This window comes from Gymnoscopelus braueri, assembly GCF_963280865.1.
Source record: "Gymnoscopelus braueri genome assembly, chromosome: 12".
Classification (NCBI taxonomy): Eukaryota; Metazoa; Chordata; class Actinopteri; order Myctophiformes; family Myctophidae; genus Gymnoscopelus; species Gymnoscopelus braueri.
In genome coordinates this window covers 6435996-6463367 of record NC_137614.1, presented here as the reverse complement: position 1 = coordinate 6463367, position 27372 = coordinate 6435996, and the positions used below count along the sequence as shown (strand labels likewise).

Here is a 27372-nt window from a genome sequence, read left to right as displayed (position 1 = left end):
CTTCCTTCCGCTACTTGCCCCAGTACCTGCACTGTCTCTGGTGCTGAAACCTCTCCTCAGCCCGCAGAATAAAAACACAAAAAGAAACAACACAACACAATAAATAACAAAAACAAGGTAGAAAACAGAAGGGAATGCAGTTTTATATCAGCGTTTTTGTCCTGATAATGATGACTCAATCAGGCAATCCGGCACACTTCCCCTTCTTGAGATTCTAATTCCCTTTTCTGTGGACTTTCTTGACCTCCGACCACCCACCAGTGGTCCACGGACCACCTGTTGAAAACCCCTGCCGTAAGTTACTGAAAATAGTCATGATAATCCTGGTCATCCGTTTTCTATGAACCTCCTTAACCCTAAATACAAAGCCATGTAGTGACCCACACACCTCAGTCAGTGACATTCTAGTAGGATGTGACCGTTTCACAATTAATTTGAACCCATCCCTATTATGGGGTGACTATGATGGTGACTATTCTCTGAAAATAGCTTATAGATCTGCTATTATTTTCATCAAAGAGATTTGATGCAAAGGGAAATATTTGCAAGAACAATGGCTTATATTTCAGTATGCTAACGTTCCAGGAAGAGAAAGGCCGTAGTTGCTATTAGCTTGGATTCCCCATCGATGATGTCACTGGTAGGCAGGTTTCTGAACTGTCCACAGCCCTCCTCTGAGACAGAGAGACTTGACAGAAATGGCGGCATCTTATAATGAGCTTATGGTGAGGACCAATTATATGAAGATATGGTTGAAAATGTGTGAAGTGCTCCTTTAAGGTCAGTTCTATGTCAGGGCCTACAATGTGGAATCTGATATCTCTGGAAAGATATGAGGTGATCATTTCACTGGATACTTTATGCATAACTTTTCTGTATAATTATTAACACAATTAAAACAAACTGATTATGAATACATTATTATTTTAAATTAAATGATAGATTATACATTATTATTCTATTATTAATTAAATAGATTATTTGATTAATTGTTGCACCCCTACTCCACTTACTTTGTATTATCTACTGTACTTATTCTGTTATTCTCCATTGTACATAGTGTTTTATATGTATTGATGATATGTATTATTGTGTTATTTTAATGCTATGTTGATGAATTGAATACATATGACCACAATGGAAAAAAAAAGTCCCCGGGACTTTATTTTTGTATCCTTTTAGCCTTAATGTATGACTCATACTGTTTATATTTCTAACTAATAAGGTATCCAATCAATCATTCAATTCAATTTGACCACTAGATGGCGACATCTGTTGATGGCTGTAGATTACATTCCAATTCCCATACTCTGTAAGGATATATAGCTGCTGCTATTTGATATGTTTTATTATTATTATTAATAATAATAATAATAATTATTATTATTTATAATAATAATAATAATAATAATAATAATAATAATAATAATAATAATAATAATAATAATAATATTAACACAAGAGACTGTGGAACACTGTCACACCATGTATGTGTTTATTTGATATTTGTTTTGATGATACATATTTCTGCTAATACTTTCTATCTTATTCGTATTGTTCATAAACTGATGTTGAAGTTAAATGACAAAATGACTGGCCAAAAAAAGGTTTGTATTTTAGAATGTGAAAGAACTGTCTGTCTGTCTGTCTGTCTGTCTGTCTGTCTGTCTGTCTGTCTGTCTGTCTGTCTGTCTGTCTGTCTGTCTGACTATAATAATTAACATGCTCAGCCAATGGCTGGCAACTCTATTTACATATTAGCTGCACCCCCTACGGAAATATGCTGCACTTATACCTCGTCGTAAGACGGTGTCGCGTGTCAAAAACAGATCTACAAGCCCACAGCAAGCAAGAGCTTGTAGGTCTGCTATTTTTGGCACGCGACACCGTCGTATGACGAGGTATAAATCCAGCTCAAGTCTCCGCCCACCTGCACCTGAGAGAGAGAGAGAGAGAGAGAGAGAGAGAGAGAGAGAGATCATTATTGTTAGCAGACAGTTTTATAAAATGATTTATGACTGTGTTTAGCCTCAGTCTATATCCTGACACTGACTTAAAGGAATACAACAAACAAGGTATGGATCAAATTAAAGTACAGTAGTCAGTAGGCCTAGTAAAGCTGGGGTCTTTGTTTAGTATCGGTTCCTTTTGTGCTGTTGCTAGGTAGGAAGTTAGAACTAGTTTGAGCAGTTTATGTTCTGTAGGAAGTGGTGGTAGAAATACTCACATTTTGTACTTTGTAGTAAAAGTACCAATACCACAATGTAGAAATACTCTGTTACAAATGAAAGTCCAGTATTCAAAATGAACTTGAGTAAAAGTATTGGCATCAAAATATACTTAAAGTACTGAAAGTAAAAGTACTCATTTAGCCATTTCACAAGTTTCGAAATATATAAAACTGCTTTGAAAATAGCTGATCTACAAGCTTACAACACATCACTGTGTGACATGTTGTGAGCTTATAGATAAGCTATTTTCAAATAGCTTAAGTGTATAGGGATGAAGTGGTTAAAGTATGTTTTGTAAAAAATAATCATAATCTAGTAACTAGTAACTAACTAAAGTTTTCAAATAATTGTAATAGAGTAAAAGCACAATATTTGCCTCTGAGATGTAGTGAAGTAAAAGTATTGAAAATTGGTTAGTGTTAAAATAGCCTCATATATGGTTTATAATATAGTATTATGTAATATAGCAATGGAATGTGCAAGTCAGGATGGACTATAATTTGTGTATATTTAATTGCATTATTTGTTTGGACAGCTGTAGGCTGCTAAACAAAACAACTACACAGGGCTGGTAAATAAATGCCTCAAGAGTGATAATTGTGTATTAATCATGTATGTAGCACATCTGTTTATGTCATTGTTATGTCTTCAACTTTATTGTCATACCACGTGTACAGGTGCTACAAGCTTCCACTAATTGCAGTTCAAAGAAAAAAGAAAATGTCAAAGACTTATTGCAATTGTTTGGTGTCACATAGCTCTGTTGAGGAGGCAACATTTGATTTTTAACTATTGGGGGGGGGGGGGGGGTTGACAACAAAACCAGATGCACATAGTGCTATAAACAGTTAACACATGTAGTGTTTGAGCTTTTAGTATATATTTTTATATATTTTATTACTTTATTTACTTATTACTTATGCAACACGTCTTCATGTCATGTCTAATCATCCCATCTCTCTTCTAGTGGGAATATATCAATGATTTCTTTTGATAAATTCAGAAGCACTTCAAAGGAATTATGAGGTAAGGAATTGCAACTCCACATTTCATCTTGACAACATGGCTTTACTGGATCTACTGTCTGATGTTCAGAATGATGATTCCATGTTATAGTCTTACAAGCCACAGGGTGCGTGTGAACCAGTCTTGTTATTGCCTATAATATAATAATATATTTATAAGATTTATAAGTCAGTGCTATTTAACACCCTTTACGTCTGTGTGTGTGAGTTTTTACAAATATTGAACCAATGCAAAGTGTAAAAAAATGCTTCTGACTAAACCTCCTAACTCCATTGGATCCTTAACCCATTAAGACATGTGTCACTTAAGATTTCTTTGGCTATTCAAAAATAGCAGATATACAAGCTCATAGCGCGGCACCGAGTGCCGCGCTATGAGCTTGTAGATCTGCTATTTTTTGAAGAATCATGAAAATTCGTGCAAATCTTTGCATATATATTTTTTCAAACCGAACATTTCTTACTAAAATCTTTGCTTCTCGGGGTCCCTGGAACAAAATATTTTGAGATGGGGGTCCGCGGCAATACATATAATTTTGGGGGTCCCTAACATGAAAAGGTTTTGAACACTGTACCAACATATGTTTTTTTTCAGAATACTTAGGATTTAGAAGATCTTTTTTTTTTTATCAGCCTCAGGTCTTAATGGGTTAAAACTGTTCAAAGTCAAACCACCTGTGCATTGATCAGAATGACAGACAGAAAAGTCAGACAGAAAAAAACATCCATATCACTGGTCAAAAACGTATTTGGATAAAGTGATGATAAGGACACATTCAAGTGTCTGACAATGTATAAAGTCACCATACCAACTTTGATGAGGCAGTATTGTGTTGTTCTAAAAAACATGTTTTACTTTTTTTTATTTCCTGAAAAGTTCATATTTTGACATAGCTGGTTTCTGCCCGACAGCAGAGATATATATATATAATAAATAAATGATCTCTTTCAGGGTACAACCTTTATCAAGAACACACATCCTACAGCAATTCCAGCTGCACTGTCAGTCGCAGGCTGCCAGCGACAACAGGGGTTTCAAGCAGGAGTTTGAGGTAATGTTTGTTCAGTGCATTCCTAAAGCTTAGTGTTTTAGAAACAAGGTGTGTTAGACCAGTGTTTCTCAAACGTTTTCATGTCAAGGACCCCTAACTTGACACTTATTAGCCCGCGGACCCCTATTTGAAAAGATATGCCAGGCTCCCCCCATAAGAGAAGATTTTCACGGCTCTAGCAGTGATTCTCAACTATTTTCATTTCAAGGACCCCCAGTTTGACATGCATTAGGCTACGGACCATTTAATGGCATTTCTATCTCTGGGACCCCAATTTTTATTGTAAAATCAATGTTAATTTAACTCTGAGAGTGTACAAATGGAACCAAATGGACCCGTTAGGGTCCATTTGGTTCCATTTGTACACTCTCAGAGTTACAGACCCAGAGTTACAGACCCTGTGGGTCTGTAACTCTGGGTCTTGGTTCCTCACTATCCATCATTTAGCTGGGGACCCCCTGGAACTCCCTCAAGGACCCCTGGGGGTCAGAAAATGTGCTTATTTAAAGTGCTGAAGGCAAATCATGTTCATTTAGGGCATATATGTTTTTTTAGGTGTAATACAGGGTGCTGAATCCAAATCTGCTGTATAACCAGCTCAAAAGTGGCACAGAAACATAATCCTGGCTGCGTGGTGGCCTGTCTCATTCAGGACAGCCTGCTGACAGGTGGTGCTCCGCGTTGTTCATCAGTCTGATGGTAGCCAGGGGGAAACGGTTCACATATCTGGTGGATATCTGGTGCAACTGATGCTACTTTGCATCAGTTGCCCTTTTTGATGCAAATTAACCTGTTCCCCAACAATTTCTAGTAAGCAAAAAGGCAACACTCCCAGTTTGGCTCCCTGCTGAACAAGCTGGCATCCCGACCCCGAGTCGCTAGTAGCAGTGACAGGGATTGCCCTCCTGTGCTGCCTCCTCAACCAAGGAGGATTCGAACCGCAGACTCAGTGGTGGAAAAAGTACTTAAATTCTTTACTTAAGTAAAAGTACCAATACTGCAATAAGAAAATACTCTGTTACAAGTAAAAGTCCAAAATTCTAAATTTACTTGAGTAAAAGTACCAAAGTATTGGCATCAAAATGTACTTAAAGTACCAAAAGTAAAAGTACTAAATATTTAAAAATATCATATATATAATCACAACGTTGTGAGCTTGTAGATCTGCTATTTTCAAATAGCCTAGGTATAAGATAGGCTGAAGTTGTTAAAGGTATCATGACATTCATTTTCACTTTTTTTATTTTTTATGTTTTTTGGGGGGTTTTATGACCTCAATTACACCAAAAAAAATTGAACTTTGAACATTCAGTGGATTTTCTGTGGTCTGGGGTTTTCTGAATAATTAGGCTGAAAAGTAATCTGAGCTTGGCCCTTCGACAGTGAGGTCACTGTCGATTAATCCCGCCCACTCTCCTCCTCACCCCTCCCCTCCCCTATCCTTTCCTTTGGGGGGGGGCGGAGCAGAGGCGATGATTGACAGGCAAAATCCCTCACCAGCGACACCCGCAGGCAAAGATTTCTTTTTTCATTGCAGTTGAAAAGGCTTTAGAAATGTGAGACAAAAACACCTACAGTGGATCACTGGAATGGAATTTTCACTTAAAACTTTTTGTACACTTTTGAAGGACCAGGACAAAGACTTTGAATGTGGTGTAAAAGTGAATGTCATTAAACCTTTAATGTATGTTTCATTATATCATAATTTATATCTGAAAAGTAACTAGGAACTAAAGTTTTCAAATAATTGTAGTGGAGTAAAAGTACAACATTATCCTCTGAGATGTAGTGGAGTAGGCCTAGAAGTAAAAGTATTGGAAATTGGAAATACTCAAGTAAAGTACAAATACCTCAAAATTGTACTTAAGTAAATGTACTTTGTTACTTTCCACCACTGACCGCAGTCTCCACAGTGGTGGGCAGGAACTTTACCCTTGCAGCACAATGACAGCCACCATTTTCAAATGCCCCTTTATGCTTTTAAAATCATTTTTTATGCCTCATTTAAAGCGCCTATATGCAAATGACCGTTCTTTTTACTCTCTGTTCTGTCTCTGAAGGAGCTGAATGATGTCGGCAAAGACTTGTCCTCCCGGGTGGGGAGCCTGGAGCACAACAGGGAGAAGAACAGGTATCCCACCATTTTACCGTGTAAGTACACATTAAATAGCCAATCAATGCAAAGCCCAGGAGATTGTGTGTGTTTGGAACAACCTGTGATGCCCAAAAGCCTGATTTAGTGTCTCATAGGCCTGTCCCCGACTAAGGATTTTTTGCATGATTCGGCTGAGAGATTGGCAGTGGAATCAGTCTGATTTGACTGCCAATCTCTCAGTTGAATCATGCAAAAAAGATGTTATGCAATAGAGGAACATTTCATTTGGGCTGTAGGTGCTTATGTCTGATTTAACATATACTTGCTTGGTTTCTCCCAATAAATCATGATGTATATCCTATTTTTGGCAAACTATTAGTTAATTAATGTAACAAATTAGGCCAATCTCTCAGTTGAACAATGAAAACAGATATATATATTTTTTTTTAATAATTCGACTAAGAGATTGACAGTCGACTCAGACTCCCCTCGACTGATTAGTCGACTATTCGAATAATCGAGGTCAGGCCTAGTGTCTCATAAAAATAACTCATTCGAAATAAACTATTTTCAAGTGTCGCGTCGTCATGATGGAGAGGTCAACCTTTTTCATTTGAAAGTACATTATTTTGGTGGAGCGACTCATGTTTTAATTAACCCCTCTGGTTTCAGATGACCACTGTCGTGTCAGACTGTCACTTCAAGACCACCAGCCTTACTCGGACTATATCAACGCAAGCTTTGTGCCTGTAAGTACATACCACTTAAACCTATATATACTGTACTTATAGTAGACCGGGGTCCCCCAGGGGTCCATGGTAGGGCCTCTCCCTTTTTCCCCTCTACAACCCAAATCTCTTTGGTGATAATGGCCGATGTTCAAGCTCACATCGAGTTGCAAATGTGACACGTTGTGAGCTTGTAGTTCGGCTATGTTCGCAAAAATGTTTGCCCCAGAATACGGGCTCTTAAAGGTAGTGTAACTTTGTAGTAGAGAAAGTCCTTTTGCACATCTACTGAAATGGACAGGAGCTTGAGAAGAGCAAAAAAGGTCCTGCACACCCTTCACTTACAAAAAAAAAAGTTTAATGCAGATACGTTTCAGTCACTCGGATCTGATGAAGGTCACCGAAACGTTGTATCTGCATTAAACTATTTTTATTGTGAAGACAGTGTGCGAGTGTAACATTTTAACACAACTTTTTTGGTTTTGGTTAAAGCTCTATATTCTTATAGTAATCATAATTGCTATGGAGTGTTTGTTCAATAACAGAGGTCTCCCCGTCCCTGTCTCTCCAGCTCTTTAGTAAACATCTTCAGGTGGGATGCCAATTTCCTCCAATTAGGAGAGAGTGCCTATTTATCAGCTTCAATTGTATAGTGTTACAGTTCCAATTTTGTCTGCAAGTTAACTCTAAACACTATAGTAATGATTACTATCACAATATAAAGCGTTACAAGAAAAAACATTTAGTTTTAACCAAAAAATAACACTACCTTTAAATTATATTTCTAGGCAGTAGGAATTATGAGTAATGTGATGATTGTTTGTGTGTATTCAGGGAGGAGGCACAGAGAGAGATTTCATCTGCACCCAGGGTCCCCTACGCAGCACCATGGCCGACTTCTGGAGAATGCTTTGGGAACAGAACGTCTCCGTCATCGTCATGGTCACAGCTCTGAGACACAAAGACATAGTGAGACAGAAGCATTGTGTGTGTGTGTGTGTGTGTGTGTGTGTGTGTGTGTGTGTGTGTGTGTGTGTGTGTGTGTGTGTGTGTGTGTGTGTGTGTGTGTGTGTGTGTGTGTGTGTGTGTGTGTGTGTGTGTGTGTGTGCGTGCGTGCCACACTGTCACACAAACTTTGTCCCTGGCATAACTGAACTCAGACAGTGTCCGTCTGATTCTTCGCTCTGAAAAAAAAATCTCCCCCAAAAAACGATCCCCTCAATTCTAGTTTTATGTTATTTGGTTTGTTTTAGTTAAAGGACCACTTCATATAATTCAGTGGTTCTCATTGAACTCTTTAATATGTTTTTGGTAATGTTTAGTAAGATGCAAGAGTCATGACAGTACTCATTCACTGCCAGACTTATTTCTGGCTGTGTTTGCCCCAAAAAAGAAAACTCACACGACCCCCCTTCACTTGTTACAGGCCGTTGAATATAGCATCTCTAGTCAAAAATGCACGTTTTTCTTACCTTTTCAACTGGTCACAGAATATTTATATCCATGTATGATCGATCGCCCGACGGTTTCACTGTGCTGGCGCAAGAAAAAAAACGGGCTGTTGAATGTAGCATGTCTCGCCAAAATGCAGGGGAAAAAAATAACTCAAGATACAGCTGTTTTCCCAAATACGCTAAATGGGAAGTGGATGGAGGAGGAAATCTTGGGATCACGTGATCTCCTGGACCTGTGTGACTTGAGAATGAAAATGGTCACTGAGGTGATAGAGAACAGCGCCATCTAGTGGAAAATCACTGAAAACGAAAAAGTCGCCAAAGTCGTCCTTGCCAGTGTGGGCCTTTGGATTTTTTGTTTTGTCATAGTCGTCCTTGGCAGTGAATGAGTTAAGGGTTTTAATTTAGCTTCGCTCAAGCTGGTATAATATGGCTGTGTCATTTCTTGTTTTATAATGATTCCACTGTAAAATACAGAAGATTTTTTAGTGCACTGATTTTTTCCTGTTGCTGTTGGTCATGGCTCTCAGTTCCCACTTGATGTCGTGTGGGAGTTCTGACTGCTCCAGAACGTACTGAATAACAGCTAGCTTGCATAACGTTTTCAGACTAGGACTTAAATCTAAGATGTACAGGTCATCAGGTGTGTTGAAGCCTCCAAATTGGATGATGCGATCTCCCACCATGCAACAGCACATGTTATACATTGGAGCCGGTCCTTTCCCCTTGGCCTCAACCTTCTTCCAGGAGAGGGTCTCTGGATTGAATCCCCACAGATCATTGAAGGTCTGACGTTCACCACTTTTGCGAGCACCAAATATGTACAGCTCGCCATTGTAGGCAAAGGCTGAATGATCACAGCGTCCTTCTAGACGAAGCTGTACAGAAGGTGTTCTCTGCCAGCAGTTGGTCTCTGTGTCAAACACTCTGACCTTGTTGTAGACGACCCCCCGGCCCCCAAATACAAACATCTTTGTCCCGATGATGGTGGCAGAGTGACTGTATGTAACAGGTGGTGGAGTACCTCTGGTGTTAATTAAAGACCAGACCATTGTGGTGGTGTCCAACTTGTAGATGTCATTGCATATAGTCACGGTTATTCCTCCATGGATATACATGACCTTCCCCAAGACACAGGCTGAGTGGAACCTCCTCCTCTCTGGAGCAGTCCCAGACACTCTGGGTTTGAACCATCTGTGGGTGTCGACATCAAATGCACAAAGCGAGCTGCAGTACGTCATTGGATAGAAGCCACACCCGCCCCAGACGTAGATGATATTTTCTATTGGCACAGCTGTGTGGCCCGTACGCCAGGCGAGACCCTCAAGGTGGCGCTCTCTTCCTGTTGTCATTAGGGTCAACTTCCTCCAGCGTAAAGACACTGTGTTGAAAACGTGGACCTCTATCTCAGTCGCTATGTCAAAATGGCCCCCTCCAAAGAAGTACACCTTGTGCTCCACTGCAACAACAGCACAATCACCACTTGGCTTTGGTCCTCCATTCAGATACCGTCCAGCAGAACATTTCTCACACTGTAGATAAGGTTGGATTAGTAAACTATGCCTCTGAAAAACAATTAAGTCATGATGTGCGCGTCATCGCTTATATTGGTTCAGTGGCACAAATGTCACGCAAAGCTTGGCCAATCGCCAAAGCCAATCAGTTGGTTTGGCCAATCAATCAGCCGATGACTGTCGATCTCCTGTGTGGGGGTATTTCACTGTAATAGGGTTGCAACAGTTAATCCTATCCTATCCTATCCTACTACTATAATTGACGAGGCCTCCGAAGTTCGTCCGGGGTTCCCAAGCACAGGATCACTCCACTTGTCTCCAAACTTGCCACAGACTGTTTGGAGGCTACATCTCTTACTACATTTTAGCCACAGTACCAAAAAAAGAGGAGGAGAGGAGAGGAGAGGAGAGGAGAGGAGAGGAGAGGAGAGGAGAGGAGAGGAGAGGAGGGGAGAGGAGGGGAGAGGAGGGAGGAGAGGGGAGGAGGGGAGAGGAGAGAGGGGACAGGAGGGGAGAGGAGAGGAGAGAGGAGGGGAGAGGAACTCAAACTCAAACTAGATGTGAGGGCCGCGGAGCGGCCCAAACCTCTAGTTCTATTAATCAGAAAAACAAATCAATAGAATAATCCCAATTACTATGGTCCGTGCTGTTTTATTGGGGTAAATTTGTAAAAGAAAAATCCAATAGCATGTTGCAACCTCATCTATCATGTTGATGTGTTCCTGTAGATGCTATGTGATCATTGTTGAATCTATCATGTCGCTGTGTTCCTGTAGATTCTATGTGATCAGTACTGGATCTGTAATGTTGATCTGTTCCTGTAGATTCTATGTGATCAGTACTGGCCTCTGGAACAAGGCTCGGTCTGGCATGGATCCATCCAGGTGACCACACTGTCCCGCAAGCAAGGTCCACATTATTTCATCACCAGCATCAACCTGAGACAGGTGAGCACAGCACGCATTCTGCACCAGAAATGATAGAGTGTGTACTATTAAAGAAGGTATAATCCAGTTCTTCTGTAAACAAACAAACAAACAAAAACACATAGGGGAGAACGGGGTGGTTCAACTTACTCTGGGTAAGTTGAACCACCCCCTGTATCTTTAAAACTATACACATGAGTTGTCATGTGACCTTAAAATCAGGACACACCCATCATTGCCACCCGGCTGTGAAGTTGAGAGACACATGGGCAAAGTGATAAGCATATTTCTACACAAAAAAGTGTTTTTTGCTGGTCAAAGTTAATTTTTTACTTTTCTGGTATAATGCTTTTTATTTTAAAGCAAATGTACCCAGGTCTAAACTTATATATCATGCATGTTGGTGACATTTCAATGTATAAAACCATGTGAATCATTTAGCTAAAGATTAGCCTGAAGCATTAAAGGGATACTTCACTTTAGGGCCGGGGAAACATTTAAAAAATATATTAAAAATAAATGAAAAAAGTTATGGAAAATTCATGGCCCCCTCACGCATTAGAGTGTCCTACTAATGTGTGAGGGGGCCTTTATTTTGCCATAACTTCTTTCATTTTTTTTTTATATATATTTTTTATGTTTATTTTATGTGAAAGTGAAGTATCCCTTTAAGCTCGCCAGGTTAGGTCAAAATGGTGGCCATGGGGCAAGATGAACCAAATGCCTGGGGGTAAATTGAACCAATTATCCTAATATTAATCACTATTCATATTTTTTATTATGTCTTTGCTTATCAAATTATGCTATATGACCTTTCATTTGGATGAATACACTCATTTAAGAGAAGTTTTCAATATTGTATTAACAATTGCAAATGTTAAAAGATTCTGAACAACAAACTTTATTTTGGTTTTATATTGTTTAAATACCATTAAGAAAATAAATACTGCAAATAGACTATTTGCAAAAGGGAAAAGTGTTATTAAATTATTTTTGATATGTGAATACATTATTTGTTCAAGTTTAAACTTACCCCTTGACTAGGATCAACTTACCCCTTACCTGTTGCACCCCCTATTACAGTGAAATACCCCCACACAGGAGATCGGTCATCGGCTGATTGATTGGTCAAACCAACTGATTGGCTTTGGCGTGACCACTTTTTTTTTGAGAACCCATATTTTTACAGCCCTTTGTCATAGATGCACACTCATTATTTCAATTGATAGAAGACATCTTGAAGTTTTAGTAGATTTAGTAGATTTTACTTCCATCTCATTTTGCCTTGCCTAGAGGATAAGTAAAAAGTGGTTCATCGTACTCCGTTCTCCCCTACAGGATACATGATAAACAAGTTCAATTGGAAGTGATGACACAAAAAAACTGAGCTGACACATTTGGAGCACTATAAAATTAAAGCTGATAATGGTTCTTGATTGGATGAAATTAATAACCCGCCTAGCATTTGTACTATAATGTTTATTAAAGAGCTGGACTGACGGGGAGATCTCTGTTACTGAACAAACACTCTATAGCAATGATCATTATCAGAATAGAGATCTATTTAACACTTGTAAAAAAATAAATAAAAAAAAAGTCAAGCGTGGTCAGCTTCATTGCTGCTTCAACAGTGACTCTGTTGAAGTGTTGCTCAAGCCACACTGAGTAAATTAGAAGGGAGCCCAGGGAACTGGTTAACTATTTAAAGAATAGAGTTTAAAGAAGAGGTTTTCTTCCTTTTACAGAACAGAGCAGGAATTATGAGGAGAGAAGCGGAGTGGAAATGATGAAACAAAAACATAACTGATTGACACCTCACTGCGTCATTGGAGCGCTGAAAATAGCTGAAGCCAGCTCAGCTTTTTTTGTAGTGTCACGCCCTTTAAAGGTGCATTTCACCCCTGGAAGAACTTACAGTCACTCAATGTTAATAATATTTGTAGTAGATAACAGTAGCAAAATTTAAAATTTGCACCCTATGGCCAGAAAAATATAGAAGTCTGTGTGTTTGACTGGGGTTTGACTGGACTGCTGCATTACTACAATGACCATAATGCTTTGGGGCACTGCCCTTCCTTTTGGGGAGGGGAGGCTGCGTGGGGGTGTCAGGAAATAAGGTGAGATAAAGAGACTATGAGTCAAATGACTCATAGTCTCTGAGGATATGGATAAAAATAAAAAAATACAGATAAAACACAAAAAACACACCAGGATCATGTTTATGGGTCCTAGACTTAGATAAAAATAGGGGTTTGATGCAAAATCGTCGAAATGTCCCTTTAACACAGAAACAAGTGTCGGCCAAACACTTTAAGGGCTCTTCAGACAGGGAGCGACACAATGCCTGCGTTCTCGCTTGGATCGGCGGGGTCACACCGTGCTCCTCGTGAACACACAGACACACAATCGCTCCGCGAGCAAACGGCAGGCGATCTATGCCTTCTACAGCTGCCTGTATCAAAACTTTGTCCTGCGAGTCGCGTGGAAAAAAGCGTAATTTCACGGGATTGCCGCTCCGCCGCTTCAGATTGTCCGCGAAAATTCATTTCCAGGCGTGTCAATGGCTCCCCGTTTGTAATCATCAATAAATGTATGAAACGCTGAAATGAGAGGGAAATCTACATTAGTTTATCCCTCCCAGACCAGTCTGTGTCATTTTAAGATTTATTTTGGCTATTCAAAAATAGCAGATATACAAGCTCATAGCAATGTAACAAATTAGGCCAATCTAATGAGCTTGTAGATCTGCTATTTTTTTTGAAAAATCGTGAACATTTGTGCAAATCTTTGAATATATATATTTTTTTAAGCGCACATTTGTAAATGTCAAATGTCTCAACAAATGTCAAAATGTTTCTGAAAAACTGTTGTTGCTACAGTATATCATTGGTGCTCAAACTTCTTCTTGTCAAGGACAGCCCAAAATGATATGTTTTTGGCCGCCGATCCCCGTCAAAATATGTTGTTCCAGGGACCCCCAAGAAGCGAAGATTTGAGTTACAAACGTTCACTTAAAAAATAATATATATATATATTCAAAGATTTGCAAAAAATGTCACGATTTAGAAAAAATAGCAGATCTATATATTTTTTAATTGCCAAAGTATGAAATAAGGGCTATAGCTAAAATCTAAAATGACACAGATGCATTCCCAGTCTTAACTCTCTCAGTGCCAATGAAATAAAAAAATATGTTCATACTGTGCAAGCAATCTTTTTTTTTTTTTAAGTAAAAAAAAGTGCTTAGGAAGCGAGATACAGCCTTTTTCAGTTATAAGTTAAACAAGGAGTGGATGGAGCTGCAAATCTTCAGATAATGATATCTTGGGTTCTGAACATTTTTTAACATTTTTTCTTTCTTTTTTTTAACTCGGGATTTTTCGTTCTTGGCACTGAGGGCATTCAGAAAAAACTCGGGATATCTCGTTGTGTGGCACTGAGAGAGTTAATGGGTTAAGGTTGAAGTGTCATTGCCACAGTTGTATGTACAGTGAAATATGCAAATGTATCGAGTGTGTGTTGATGGCGGGGGTGTTTGTGAGTTTCAGAGAGGATGTTCGACAGAGAGGACAGTCACACACTACCACTACCCCGCCTGGCCGGACCAGGGGGTCCCCAAGGACCCCTCCTCTCTTTGTGCCCTCGCCGAGAACGTACGCAAGCACCTGGACGCCGCTCTGCGCCTGGGGCCGGCCGTGGTTCATTGCAGGTGTGACTTTTTCCTCTTAGAGAACGCAGTCAAATAGACCCTTACTACGCGTCCATTTGGTTCAATTTCTACACTCTCAGAATGAAATTAAAACTATGGATATACTGTGTATTGATGATCACAACCTTGTGTGGATATTCAGGCTCAATAATCTAAATTAATTCAAAATCTAAAAATGCAGCTGTCGAGTCTATTGACAGCCTGTCAATAACTGCAGTCTTGCGATGACAGGCAGCCCATACAGCCCGGTCTGTGCTCTTTAGATACCTCAGTAATATTATACAATGCGCCTATCGAAAAACAAGAGATCAGATAATAATGTATTTTATTTTCTTGAACCGATTATTTGACAAAGATCATTCAAACATAGTTAGGATTTAAAGTTCAAACTGGAGCCACAAACCACTAGGAAACAAAGGTTACAATCCAATATCCAGTTTATTTAGCCGGATAATGATGTATAGTGTTGGCATTGGGTTTCATGATGATTGCCATGGTTCTAAACAAAGACACAGAAACAAATTATAATATCATGCCAGATAAAATATCAAACATAAATATGGCCTTTAAATCATATTATACATTAAAGGGATACTTCACTTTAGGGCCGGGGACACATTTAAAAAATATATTAAAAATAAATGAAAAAAGTTATGGAAAATTCATGGCCCCCTCACGCATTAGAGTGTCCTACTAATGTGTGAGGGGGCCTTTATTTTGCCATAACTTCTTTCATTTTTTTTAATATATATTTTTAATGTTTATTTTATGTGAAAGTGAAGTATCCCTTTAAGTTATTGTATATCATCAACATAATAATTATAATATTAAACACATCTATATATCCATATAACTCCAAGTTCATCAATTCTTAAATATAATCCACATCACTAGAAGTAAAACACTGGAACTTACCTTATAGCAGGTTTAACAGATGCATGGAAAACATCAGTACATCAGAAGCACACGGCGCACACACACACCGGCTGCATGTGTTTGGAAACAAAGGACAAGGGGAGATTGGGAACATAGATATAGAAACCTAGATACCTCATTGGCCTCTGCAGTTCATTGGAGCGACTGGTATCTCAATACAAGGCTCTTCCGCAGGGCTGTTTGACTACTTTTTTTTTTCTAATTTTTTTTTGTCCCGCGATTTTTGTAACCCATTTTTTTTCACCCGGTGCCAATTTCCTAAGTGATCCTGGGCGCTACACCAGCACTACACCAGTCCCCCACAGTAGGGAGGCCAGGGCCGAGCTCATGCTTCCTTCAGGCATGAGAGCCAACTGACCTTCTTGTCCAACCAGTTCCCTTCCCCTCCATCAGGCGCCCCGGCTGTCATGGGGGAAGCGGTATAGCGACCAGGATTACTACATGTTTTTGTGAGTGTATTAACTACCCTAGGAGACACGGGGAGAACATGCAAACTCCACACAGAGTAGGCCCTTTCGCCAACCCCACCTAGGGTATGGGCGCTGATGACGCGGAGGAGAAGACACGCCCCCAGCGCCCACAGCGTCCCCCGGCGGGAATCGAACCCAGGACCTTCTAGCTGTGAGGCGACAGCGCTATCGACTGCGCCACCGTGCCTCGGGCTGTTTGACTACTGACCAATCACAGCGCGTCTAACTGACTAGTTGCTGCGCGGCTGCCTCTTCAGAAAAGACCCGCCCCACCTGCCTCTGATTGGCCTACCGAACGCCCCCTGCTGAAGCGGAAGGAAGTGATAGGCTAGCCCTGCTGAACAAGGAAGCGCGCCCGAGATACGAACGCTTCAGAGCCGAAGGAGGCGTCTACCTTTATATGTCTATGATTGGGAATCCAGTCCTGCTTTTATAGTGGGAGGAAGTGAGGTCAGCACCACAGGTACCACTGAACCCCATTGTGGTGTCTCCTTGTGGAGCGGAGGGAAAATGAACCTTGCAGTTTCTGACAATAGTGTTTGTTCATAGGCTTGTCCACCAGGCTCTCACTGAATTCAATGCATTCCGTCACGGCTCTAGTTCGCCTCCCAGTAGCGTAACGTTAACATAACGTTATCTCTCTCCGTCACTTTTTAAAAACACCTGTGTACGTGTGGCCAGTGCCGATAAAGACAGATAAGATAAGTAAGGATCAACTCAATAAAAGACTTTGTTTTATAAATCATTTATTTAGTTGATTCCTGGTTGTTCTTTTATCTGCTGGTGTGCTTCTCTCAATGTGAAGCCGAAACAAGCATTAACAAAGTAGACCATTAAGGTGTGTAGCAGTATCCCAGGCACTCAACAGACTGACTGGTTTATGTAACAAAGCCTTGATAAAGAAAGCACAGATCATCCTGTCTGACTGCGCCTAGAAGAGCTTCACACACCTCGGCTCTGGGTTCCAGCTTCAAACGCCCACCAGCCAAAACCAACACAAAGTGTATATACAAACACTCCAGTAGTAAATGCTCACATCAGCTCGGCCACCCAACTGCGTTTGTTAAATATAGCTTTAATTTAGTCATATTAACCACTCTCAATCTTGGTCATTATAGGCATACAATGTATTTAAAAATTGCAACATAACATAATCTTATGACAAAGTACAGTATACGATAGTGCTTAAGTGGTTAAACAAAACAAGGAGTATACTTAATATGTACACTATGTTTCCACTTCTTCTTATGTTGTATTGAATTGCTGTGTGTGTTTTGATGTTGATTTTGTGTTATTCCTGTGTTACTTACTGCTGCACAACCAACTGACCCTCTAAGGACAAATATTTCTACTTGTCTTTGACTTGACTGTAGAATATAATATAATATGTGATGGTCTGTGGCAGGGCAGGGATTCCGCGGAGGCCATAATGAAGGTCAGAAGCCGTGACCTCTCAGCTTGGCCTTTCTGCCCCTCAAATAATGATCTGCCCTGATAGGCCACAGTGGCCTTGATGCCCCACCCCCACTCTGCCCCGGGCTGATTCCACAGTTTTCTTCTCTGCCTCTTTCAATTTACAATGTAGGCATTTAGCAGACGCTCTTCATCCAGGGCGACTTACAATAAGCAAGGTAAACACATGCCTGTACATCAAATGCAGAGAGACAGTGTAGTGCCTCAGTAGTATCAGTCTAAACAATATAAAAAAATATATAATCTATATATTGAAACTATCGGATGCCAGGTAAACAAATGAACCTGGCATCTGTCTAAATACAATTTTAAACTTTGCATAAAACTGCATCGTCGACAAGGCTAGGTCAAATGCTACGGGCTAAGGTGCAGTCTGAAGAGGTGAGTCTTCAGACTACGTGGAGAATTGGGAGTGAGTCTGCAGTTCTAACTGCAACGGGGGGAGTTGGTTCAGTTAGGGACGTGTGGAGCGTGCTCCCGGATGTTTTAGGGAAGGTTCTGACAGCTTCCCTGTGTTGATTTGAGTGAGCGGGAGGGGTTGTAGGGTTGGATCAGGCTTTGATGGTACAGTATGGGGGTGTCATCATACCTTTGGTTGCCTTGTAAGCCAACATAAGTGTTTTGTTTTCTGTGTGGGCAGCAACTGGGAGTCAGTGGAGGGAGTGGAGACCTGTCAATATGGTTTTTAAACACCAGTGTCTTTTGTTGACATTCTGAATACCTGCCCTGACATCTGGCCTTTGTGCCCTCGAAGGAATTTACAACACCGAAGTAGGCCAAGTGGCTTTGACCCTCGGCTTGATTACTGCAATGCACTCTACTCTGGCCTGCCAAAGAAAACAACTGACAGATTACAACTTGTTCAAAATGCGGCAGCCAGAGTTTTAACTAAAACTAAGAGAGAACATTTTACTCCAGTTCTAGCTTCACTACACTGGCTCCCGGTTGTTTTTAGGATTGATTTTAAAATTATTTTACTAGTTTATAAAGCTCTAAATTGTCTGGCACCTTCCTACATCTATGACTGCCTGCCTAGATATGTTCTAAACCCCCCCCCCTCAGGTCTTAGTGCTGACCTGCTCGAGGTGCCTACAATGACATATAAAAAACACGGTGAAGCAGCATTCTGTTTCAACGGACCGACAGCGTGGAATAATCTCTCATTACACCTAAGACAGGCAGCCTCTGTGAATAGCTTTAAAGCACAGCTCAAGACCTACTTCTTCACTGTTGCTTTTAGCTGATTTTTTGGTTGATATTTATATCTCTGTGTTGTTATTCATGTCCTCACTGTATTGCCCGATTCACTGCCTTTTGCTATTATTTTAATGTTGTTTGAAATTGAAATTCCAGGCAGAGGTTTCTGATTAACGCTTCTTCTCTGTGTTTTGGTTGCTGCAGTGCCGGAGTGGGCCGGTCGGGGGTCTTTGTGGCGTTGCTGTGGCTGACACAGCTGTGTGCGCGGGGCATCCGGCCTGACATCCGCGCCGCCGTGGAGGACCTGAGACGACACCGCATGTGGATGGTCCAGACCCTGGTCAGTCCCCTCCTCCCCTCACAGGGTCATCACACATTACATTACACACGTGGTGGAAAAAGTACTCAAGTAAAAGTACCAATACTTAAATTTATAAATACTCTGTTACAAGTAAACGTTCGTGATAGGTTCTTGATCGTTATCTTAAACCCCCTTGCTGTTGATCACACACAGATAAAGAAGACACGTGACACACGAGATCTCTTTTACTCGTACGAGGATTGTAAACGACCATGTATCTCACTGGACACGATCCCAACTTACAATGGCGCATCCTCCCCTCTACCAAGCACTTTATTATCACAAGACAGGAGAGAGGAGGAGACAGTGGAGTGGAATTCTACTAGCTGATAAGGACTGTCAGACATATTACACATTGGATTAATACATTGCAGGAATTCCATTAAATGAATACAAATCAAAGAAAGAACTTATATACACACATTATAATATATATCTCTGTACACAGATATTATAAACTGGTCCTAACATTCCCTCCTGTTGTTCATTTAATTAATACTTCTGAACATCACATTTCAAAATGAACATCATAACAGGATTTTTATTAATCAACCCAACAACTCAAACATTTGCCTCTTCGCTTCCAGTGGCCTTGGGACTAACTTTCTATGTCACTCTCAAATAGGGCTTGAAAGGAACAACTAATGGTTTGCTTTGCGTCACTAACATTCTTGGAATTAATGTCATCTGAAATAAAAAAAACACCACATGTCCTTTTTATCAGAAACGCAGACCCCTCCACTCGCAGCAGTCAACAGGTCAAGAGTCCATCTATTCTGGACGGCCATTAACGACGCTGACTCAAACTCACGGTTTTGGGCCTCTTCAAATTGTCATTGTAGCATTGAGGAACAGGCTACGTCTATAGTTAATTGTCTCTACACGTAACATAAGCTTTCCCACTCCAAGATGGGGAAAGAGAGACAAACCAACCTTATTGGCACGGGATTACCAGTGAGATTGTATTTTTCTTACAACCTCCAATTCTTAGTTGATCTAAACAAACACGGGGGAGTCAGCATTAATGTCTGTTGACAATTGTGTTCGTTGATCTGACCCTTCTTCACAGAGCCAGCGTGGACATAACAAAGGTTAGGCTTCCGAGTGACATACAGGCTTAACAGTGCTATTTAGGGCGTATTTCAACTGATGGTACGGTTTACACGGCAAATAGCTGCTGTTAGTTCAAAGTCATTTTCTCCCAAGGCTCACCAGCGATATTGGATTTCGAGGCATGTCACTTCTCATGACCAGTTGTGTGAAGCAGATATATTTATATGTGTGCAAACATAAACATTCACATTTTAGTCTTAGCGATTTGATTAGCGTAAAAATATACCTATATATATTTAGATCTAGACGGTGAGAAACATTTTCGTCAACACTCCTCGATTTACGAGTAACTTTAATAATACAAATATATAATACACTCATAGAAATTAAAAAACTCACAAAAATACCAGGGGTGCAATTCTACGTGTAATAGGAATGGGGAAGGGGATTATTCTAATGGGAGTCTTCTCCAGGTTTGGGTCTGACCGTAGCGCTATCAGCTCGGCCCCACCCGCTGCTGGCTTTAGCACTCCTATTACTTAAATGTCTGATAATGTTCGAACCAATTTACAGTGGCCTTTTGTGGATCCAAATAACACGTTTCACAGCAATTGTGTTGGTGACCAGGACTCGGAACGGACCCTCTCAGCGCAGAGTTGGTCCTGGTCCTTTGGCTTGATGATCTTTATCACGGCATGCAGATCACCAGTGCTTCAGTCCCTGTAGGGAGAGAGAAAAGACTAGACAGATAATTTGCACTTTGGACTATTTTCATGTAAAGCTCCACTAATGTGATGCATTATGGCTATGGCCGTTTTGACACATCTGTACTTCAATCTAGTTTTACAGTATCATCACTTTTCAATAAGTGGAAATAATAGTCTTACATATGGCCTTTCGTTACCTTTTCATTGTCTAAAAACATGTACAAAACTGTTTAGCATAATTTTGAAAATTATAAGTGTGAAAATGCTGCTTAATTATATATTATATGTGTACCATCCCTCCTGTTTGAGATATGACCTATGGTCATGACTCAACTTCAGATCCTAAGTGTGAAATGGTCTGTGTCACTGGTGGCAGACATAACAAATAAAAACTCCCACTGTGAAGCGCAACTAGGTTCCTTTGCTATCTTATCTACATAAGCGCTTCCCAGGCGTAAAAGTGCCTCTGCTAGTCTACTGTGCAGCAAAAAAAATAAACAAAGTAGAAAATGCATCTTGGCATCATGTCTAACTTTCTAGTCTTGGGCTTTTGTGCATGCTGAGTGAGTGGCCTAGGAAGCTAGATACTTTATTGCCCGTGACCTTCAAGTGCTTTAAGAGCTTACTTGTGGTTTTCCACACATACCTCACGTGTGTGGGAGATTCTCCCAAAATAAATCAACACAAAAGATTACGTGAGACAACTGAGAAACGTGGCCTCAAAATTTGCTATTTCCCTTGAGAAAATGGCTGGACTATTAACAAACTCTTGCTGATACTTAAATGAGTAGAAATACTTAAATAATGAGTACAGATACTTTAAAGTTCCCAAACTGAGTAAAAATACTTTAAATGAATCGTTTGCCTCTGGCTTTCTCCTTTTTCTCTCTTTCTTGGCTTGACTTCACTGACACACACACGCACACACGCACGCACGCACACACACACACAGAGGCAGGCTCACTGGAGCGCATACACACACTCTCCAGTACTCAGTCTCTGTCTCTCTGTCTCTCTCTCTCTCACGCACACATGTGAACACACACACACATGCGCACACATGCGCACACACAGACAGTCAGACAGACACACATACAATCTGGCACATTACAGATTTCAGACTCATGCATCACTTCTATAATATATATATTCTCACTCCTCTCACACACACAGTACCTGACACTCTCCAACGTAAGTGACGTCATTCCACATGCTCCAAACACACACACACACACACACACATTCTTTTCGGTACATGAACCTACACACATGCACATATACAAGCACACACGCACATCATAACCCATTTTTTTTTTACACTACTGTTGCTACCCTTCACACTTTACATATAGTACATATGTATTACACCCAAACACCACATTCACTCACAATTCATGTACACTAACACCTGAACACACACGCACACTCTCTCTCCTTTCATGCAGGACATAATTAATCATGTAGGTGGACTGTACTGCTCATGTTGTTACTAAAAAAAATACATTCATCCACACCCACCCATACACTCTTACTCTCATTTAAACATCACTCCTTCCATGTCGTTGTGCACCACGACATGGAATTTTGAAATGTTTAAATGATTACTGCATCTATGTGGGGCAATTCATACAGATCACGAAAAAATGCACAATCCACTCTCTCATTTACACATCTTTTAGACAAAACAAACCATGTTCTTCTTACTACAAAACTCTCTCTCTCTCGCTGTCGCTCTAATGCGCACAGCCTCCTATCTTCTTCTCTTTCTCTCTTCTCTAATCATCCCAGCCTGACATATTGCATGACTCGCAAAGAGCCAGTCCGAAGAGAAGATGGCCCTTACGACCACATATACAACATGAGTTGGGGGCCCTTGTTTGGCCTTTCTCTTTCCTCGTATCATCCCATCCATGTACTGTTGTGCTTGATATACAATCAGCCACAAAATGGCCTAAACGACCACACCTAAAACATGAGTTGGGGGCCCTTGGCTGGCCTCTCTTCTTGCCCTGCTTTGGCTTATCTCCTTCGTTGGTAACATCGACTACAATCACTTGTTTCACAGGAGCACCTGTATCTTCTTTTTCCTTCTCCATATTAGCAGTCAATTACTATTATGTGGGTGAAAACTTAAATATGTGTGGTTATTATAATGTTCTGTTCAATGTGTAGAAATTATTTTAATCACTGTAAATATCTTGTTCTTATCCTAACTAAGTGTATTTCAACGTTTCTAGGCACTGCTGTATACTGGTCAAAAACTGTATCACACCCAAATATTCACCAGTTCACCACGTGTTGGACTAGCCCAGGGGATCAGCTAACTTATCACATTCAAACCACACACCGTACACCCCTGAGAGTCTTATGGGGGTTATACAAGATATATAGACTAAACATAGACAAAAGGATCATGCCCTGGAAGATCCACCACGTGTCGACTTGCCCCAGAGGATAAATCACTGAATCCTCTGGAGGGAGTTAATCAGACTCTTTATCTTATTAACTACCGTGACTCTCTCTTGAACTCACACAAAACTCGTTTTCAGTATACTCTTGCAGCTAATAAAATGCAGTGGCCCCCGCCACTACAACACAACTATAACTGTAGTTGCTTATCTATGCACAACTACAACACACTTGTCAATATTACACCTAAGTAATAACAACAATATGTCCACACCAGGACCACTTACATGTTTCTTATAGGCGTGTGATCACGTTCAGATTTCGGCAGTCGTTCGTCGAAGAGAAGATTTCGGACTGGTGAACACCGGCCTGGTGTGACTTTACACCCCAGGGCTTGCAGGACCCTCTCAGATCTCTGGCTATCGATAGACTTGCGATGCGTCCTCTTCTCCTCTTCCAAAAACGACGTAGAAATCCGACACGAAGGACCAGTGAAATGATAGGTTCTTGATCGTTATCTTAAACCCCCTTGCTGTTGATCACACACAGATAAAGAAGACACGTGACACACGAGATCTCTTTTACTCGTACGAGGATTGTAAACGACCATGTATCTCACTGGACACGATCCCAACTTACAATGGCGCATCCTCCCCTCTACCAAGCACTTTATTATCACAAGACAGGAGAGAGGAGGAGACAGTGGAGTGGAATTCTACTAGCTGATAAGGACTGTCAGACATATTACACATTGGATTAATACATTGCAGGAATTCCATTAAATGAATACAAATCAAAGAAAGAACTTATATACACACATTATAATATATATCTCTGTACACAGATATTATAAACTGGTCCTAACAGTTCGGAATTCGAAATTCACTTGAGTAAAAGTAGAAAAGTACTGGTATCGAAATGTACTTAAAGTATCAAAGGTAAAAGTACTCGTTATGCAGAATGTCCCGTTTCACAAGCTTTCAAATGTATAAAATGCATAAAAATCCTTTGAAAATAGCAGATCTACAAGCTCACAATGCGTCGCATCACATTGACGTCACATTACACATGAGGATTTTACAGTGCAGGTTGGCATCCCAGAGATATGCATATAGAACTGAGGATCTTTGAAAAAAAAAAGAAACGCTGGTCTAACGGTGTGTGTGTGTGTGTGTGTGTGTGTGTATGTGTGTGTGTGTGTGTGTGTGTGTGTGTGTGTGTGTGTGTGTGTGTGTGTGTATTCAGGAACAGTATATACTAGTTCATCAGTGTCTACTCCACTGGCTGAGAAGAGGATCTCAGGGAATCTCTGCACGGTGAGAATGCAAAAATATGTACTGTACTACAGTACTAAATTATGTACACTACGTACAATCTCACACTTTATTGTTTTATTCTCTAAAGTTTTCAGTCTCGATTTTCTTTATGTCTCGTATTCATTTATGTATTTGAAAGTTAATGAATGCCATTTCTCCACAATAACTATCTACAAGCTCACAACACCTCAATGTGCGATGCGTTTTTTGAAAGAAATTGAGAAAAACGTGAAAAAAAAGTGAATCATTTATAAATAAATAAAAGATGTAACACAAATCTTCTCTTCTGGGCGTCCCTGGCACAACATATTTTTAGATGGGGGGGGTCTGCGGTCTAATACTGTACATATCAATTTAGGGGTTCGCCTTGATATTAAAATGTTTTGCGTAACCCTGGATGAAGGTGTGTTGTGTCTCTCGCCACAGCCCACAGGACCAGGCAGCCGTTCCCGACAACGCAGGATCCCAAAGCACACAGGAACGTTCCCACGGCTCGTCGGGCCGAGGGGGAGGAGGAGGGGGCAGAGCGAGGAGGAGAACCCAGAGTGACCAACATTCACCACAACTACAGAGCACCCTGCAGAGCATACTGAACCCTGGGAACCTACTGAGGAGGATAATGCCTTCATCCTCCTCGTCCTCCTCCCCCCATGTGCACTTCAGTCCAAAAAACTCACACACTTGAACCTACACAATGCACACAAACACACCCAGTCTAACACGTCACTCAACAATGTCTAAGACTTCAAAAAGGTAGACATTGTTGGCCCAGTTCCAATGTGCTCCCTAAAGCCTCGAGTCCTGAACCATTACGGACTCAAGTGACGTCAGCTGTAGCCCTAGAATGTCTGTGATCTTACATACATTTCATGTATTTCAAATACACAGCCATAGATCGGTCCTATCCCCACCAGGTTAGCAGACTGATCTGCGAGGCAGAAAAGTGCTCTAAGCTGAGTCTACTCACCCAATAATTAATTTCTAAGACTTGGAGTCAGATATTGTCCTCTAGTTTCATATCCATTTGAAAGTTCAGCCAGAAAACGTGTGTTTAGTAAAATATCTCCACTTTTCCACAATTTGCACACAGACGACTTTCTGTACGGGCGAGGGGCCCGAAATGAGTGCAGGACTGAATATATCTTCATTTCCGATCTATGGCTGTGTATTTGAAATACATGAAATGTATGTAAGATCACAGACATTCTAGGGCTACGTCAGCTGGTGAGTGTGAGAGGCTGTCATTGGCTCCAAATGGCATAAAAGGAATGGGACAGCACTTTGAAGATGAGTCCTTCATTCATCACATTTTACATAATAGAATTTAACTTAAATTTGATTTAACTTTTAAAACTCTCACTGTCAGTGTTTTTAAAGGTTGAGTGTTTATTATTATTCTCATTAAAATGTGTGTTTAGTTTAGGGATTGTATTTAAAAGAAATATATTTCCGTATTCTGTATATATGTATGTAGGCTACTTTGACTAAAAGTTACTCATTTTTTAACTGCTCTCTCTAATTTTTACTATTGTTTCTCCATTCTGTCTGAGAACGGTGAGAAAGCACTGCTGTTTGTTGACATTCTTAACAGGCTGCATGGCTCATTTCCATACTTAAAGGAGTAGTTTTCTTTTTATTTTGTCGCATTCCTGAGACAATAATTTGGCTCATCAAATTATTGGCATAGGACTGCGACTAAAACAAAAAGAATCTTGGGGGGAGTGTAATTGATAGAAAATAAGTAATTTCTTGGGTGTAATTTCACGTCTGGAGGATACCCTGGTAACCCCTTCTGTCATGTCACAAGGCTATGAACTGTGGGTAAGGTAAAGGGTGCATGAAGGGCTCTCTCTGAGGCAGAGCCCTTACACACTTGATGATTGTACAACGGCCGGGACAGTTCACGAGAACGTGTGTTTAAGTCAGTGAGTCTGTAAGAGGGGGACACTGGAACTGGGCCATTAATGTCTAAATTAAATGGAGGTACAGCTACTAGGTGAAGTCTCTAAAGGCTTGATTTATACTCATCTTGCACCAAAAATACACTTTGATCTACAAGATCGGCTATTTACGGTGCCAGAAAAAGTATGAATCAGGCATTACTTGCTCTGCCTTATTTATATTCTGATTAAGTACACACACCTTTATGCATATAGGACGCTTAATAATTTTTTATTTGACACTTTACTTTTTCTTATGATTGTCTTTTGAAGCGCAATTCGTGGGAGCTTGTACAGAAAGTAATTCCAGCCTCTCTGTTACACCTTTAAACCTGTGAATGTGACAATAAACTTGAAGTAAAGCTCAACGTTTAGCATTGGTGGCACACAGTGTTCCCATCATTAAAGAGAGGAGGGATCCTGCAATTCCGGTTGAACCTGTTCAACCGGACAGGCTTACTACTCAGCATTGTACTGTAATGGCTGGCTTGTAATTTAACACTCCTATTAGATAAGCATGTCTGTCAGTAAACCAGGTCAGAGAATATAATAGAAAATAACAAAATGTATGGTGTGCTATATTCAAGGTGCAGTAAGTGATTTTCTTTGTTAAAACAAGTTGTTCAATAGCTCTATATTCTGATAGCAATCATTCCAATAGTGTTCTGTAACAACGGTCTCTCCAGCTTTTTAGTAAAAGAGAAAATGCATTTTCAGGTCAGGGATACCAATTTCATCCAATCAGGAGAGGGGACTCATACAGGATAAACGTGTGA

At 40.5% G+C, this 27372-nt stretch overlaps 2 protein-coding genes across 2 annotated transcripts; one reads left to right on the top strand and one right to left on the bottom strand.

Moving 5' to 3' along the window:
• The first annotated feature begins 1936 nt into the window (after positions 1–1936).
• Positions 1937–26162, top strand: LOC308096901 (receptor-type tyrosine-protein phosphatase beta-like). The gene is made up of 11 exons (XM_080444418.1): positions 1937–2075; positions 3199–3257; positions 4209–4308; positions 6369–6459; positions 7076–7152; positions 7966–8100; positions 10924–11046; positions 14574–14734; positions 19015–19150; positions 24586–24656; positions 25083–26162. Exons 2-11 carry the CDS (start codon positions 3253–3255, stop codon positions 25339–25341), a joined length of 1158 nt encoding a protein of 385 aa, XP_080300544.1. The 5' UTR covers positions 1937–2075; positions 3199–3252; the 3' UTR covers positions 25342–26162.
• Positions 8795–10349, bottom strand: LOC308097262 (kelch domain-containing protein 3-like). The gene is made up of 2 exons (XM_080444936.1): positions 9630–10349; positions 8795–9584 (listed from the first exon to the last, which is right to left on the bottom strand). Exons 1-2 carry the CDS (start codon positions 9935–9937, stop codon positions 9071–9073), a joined length of 822 nt encoding a protein of 273 aa, XP_080301062.1. The 5' UTR covers positions 9938–10349; the 3' UTR covers positions 8795–9070.
• Positions 26163–27372: the final 1210 nt, after the last annotated feature.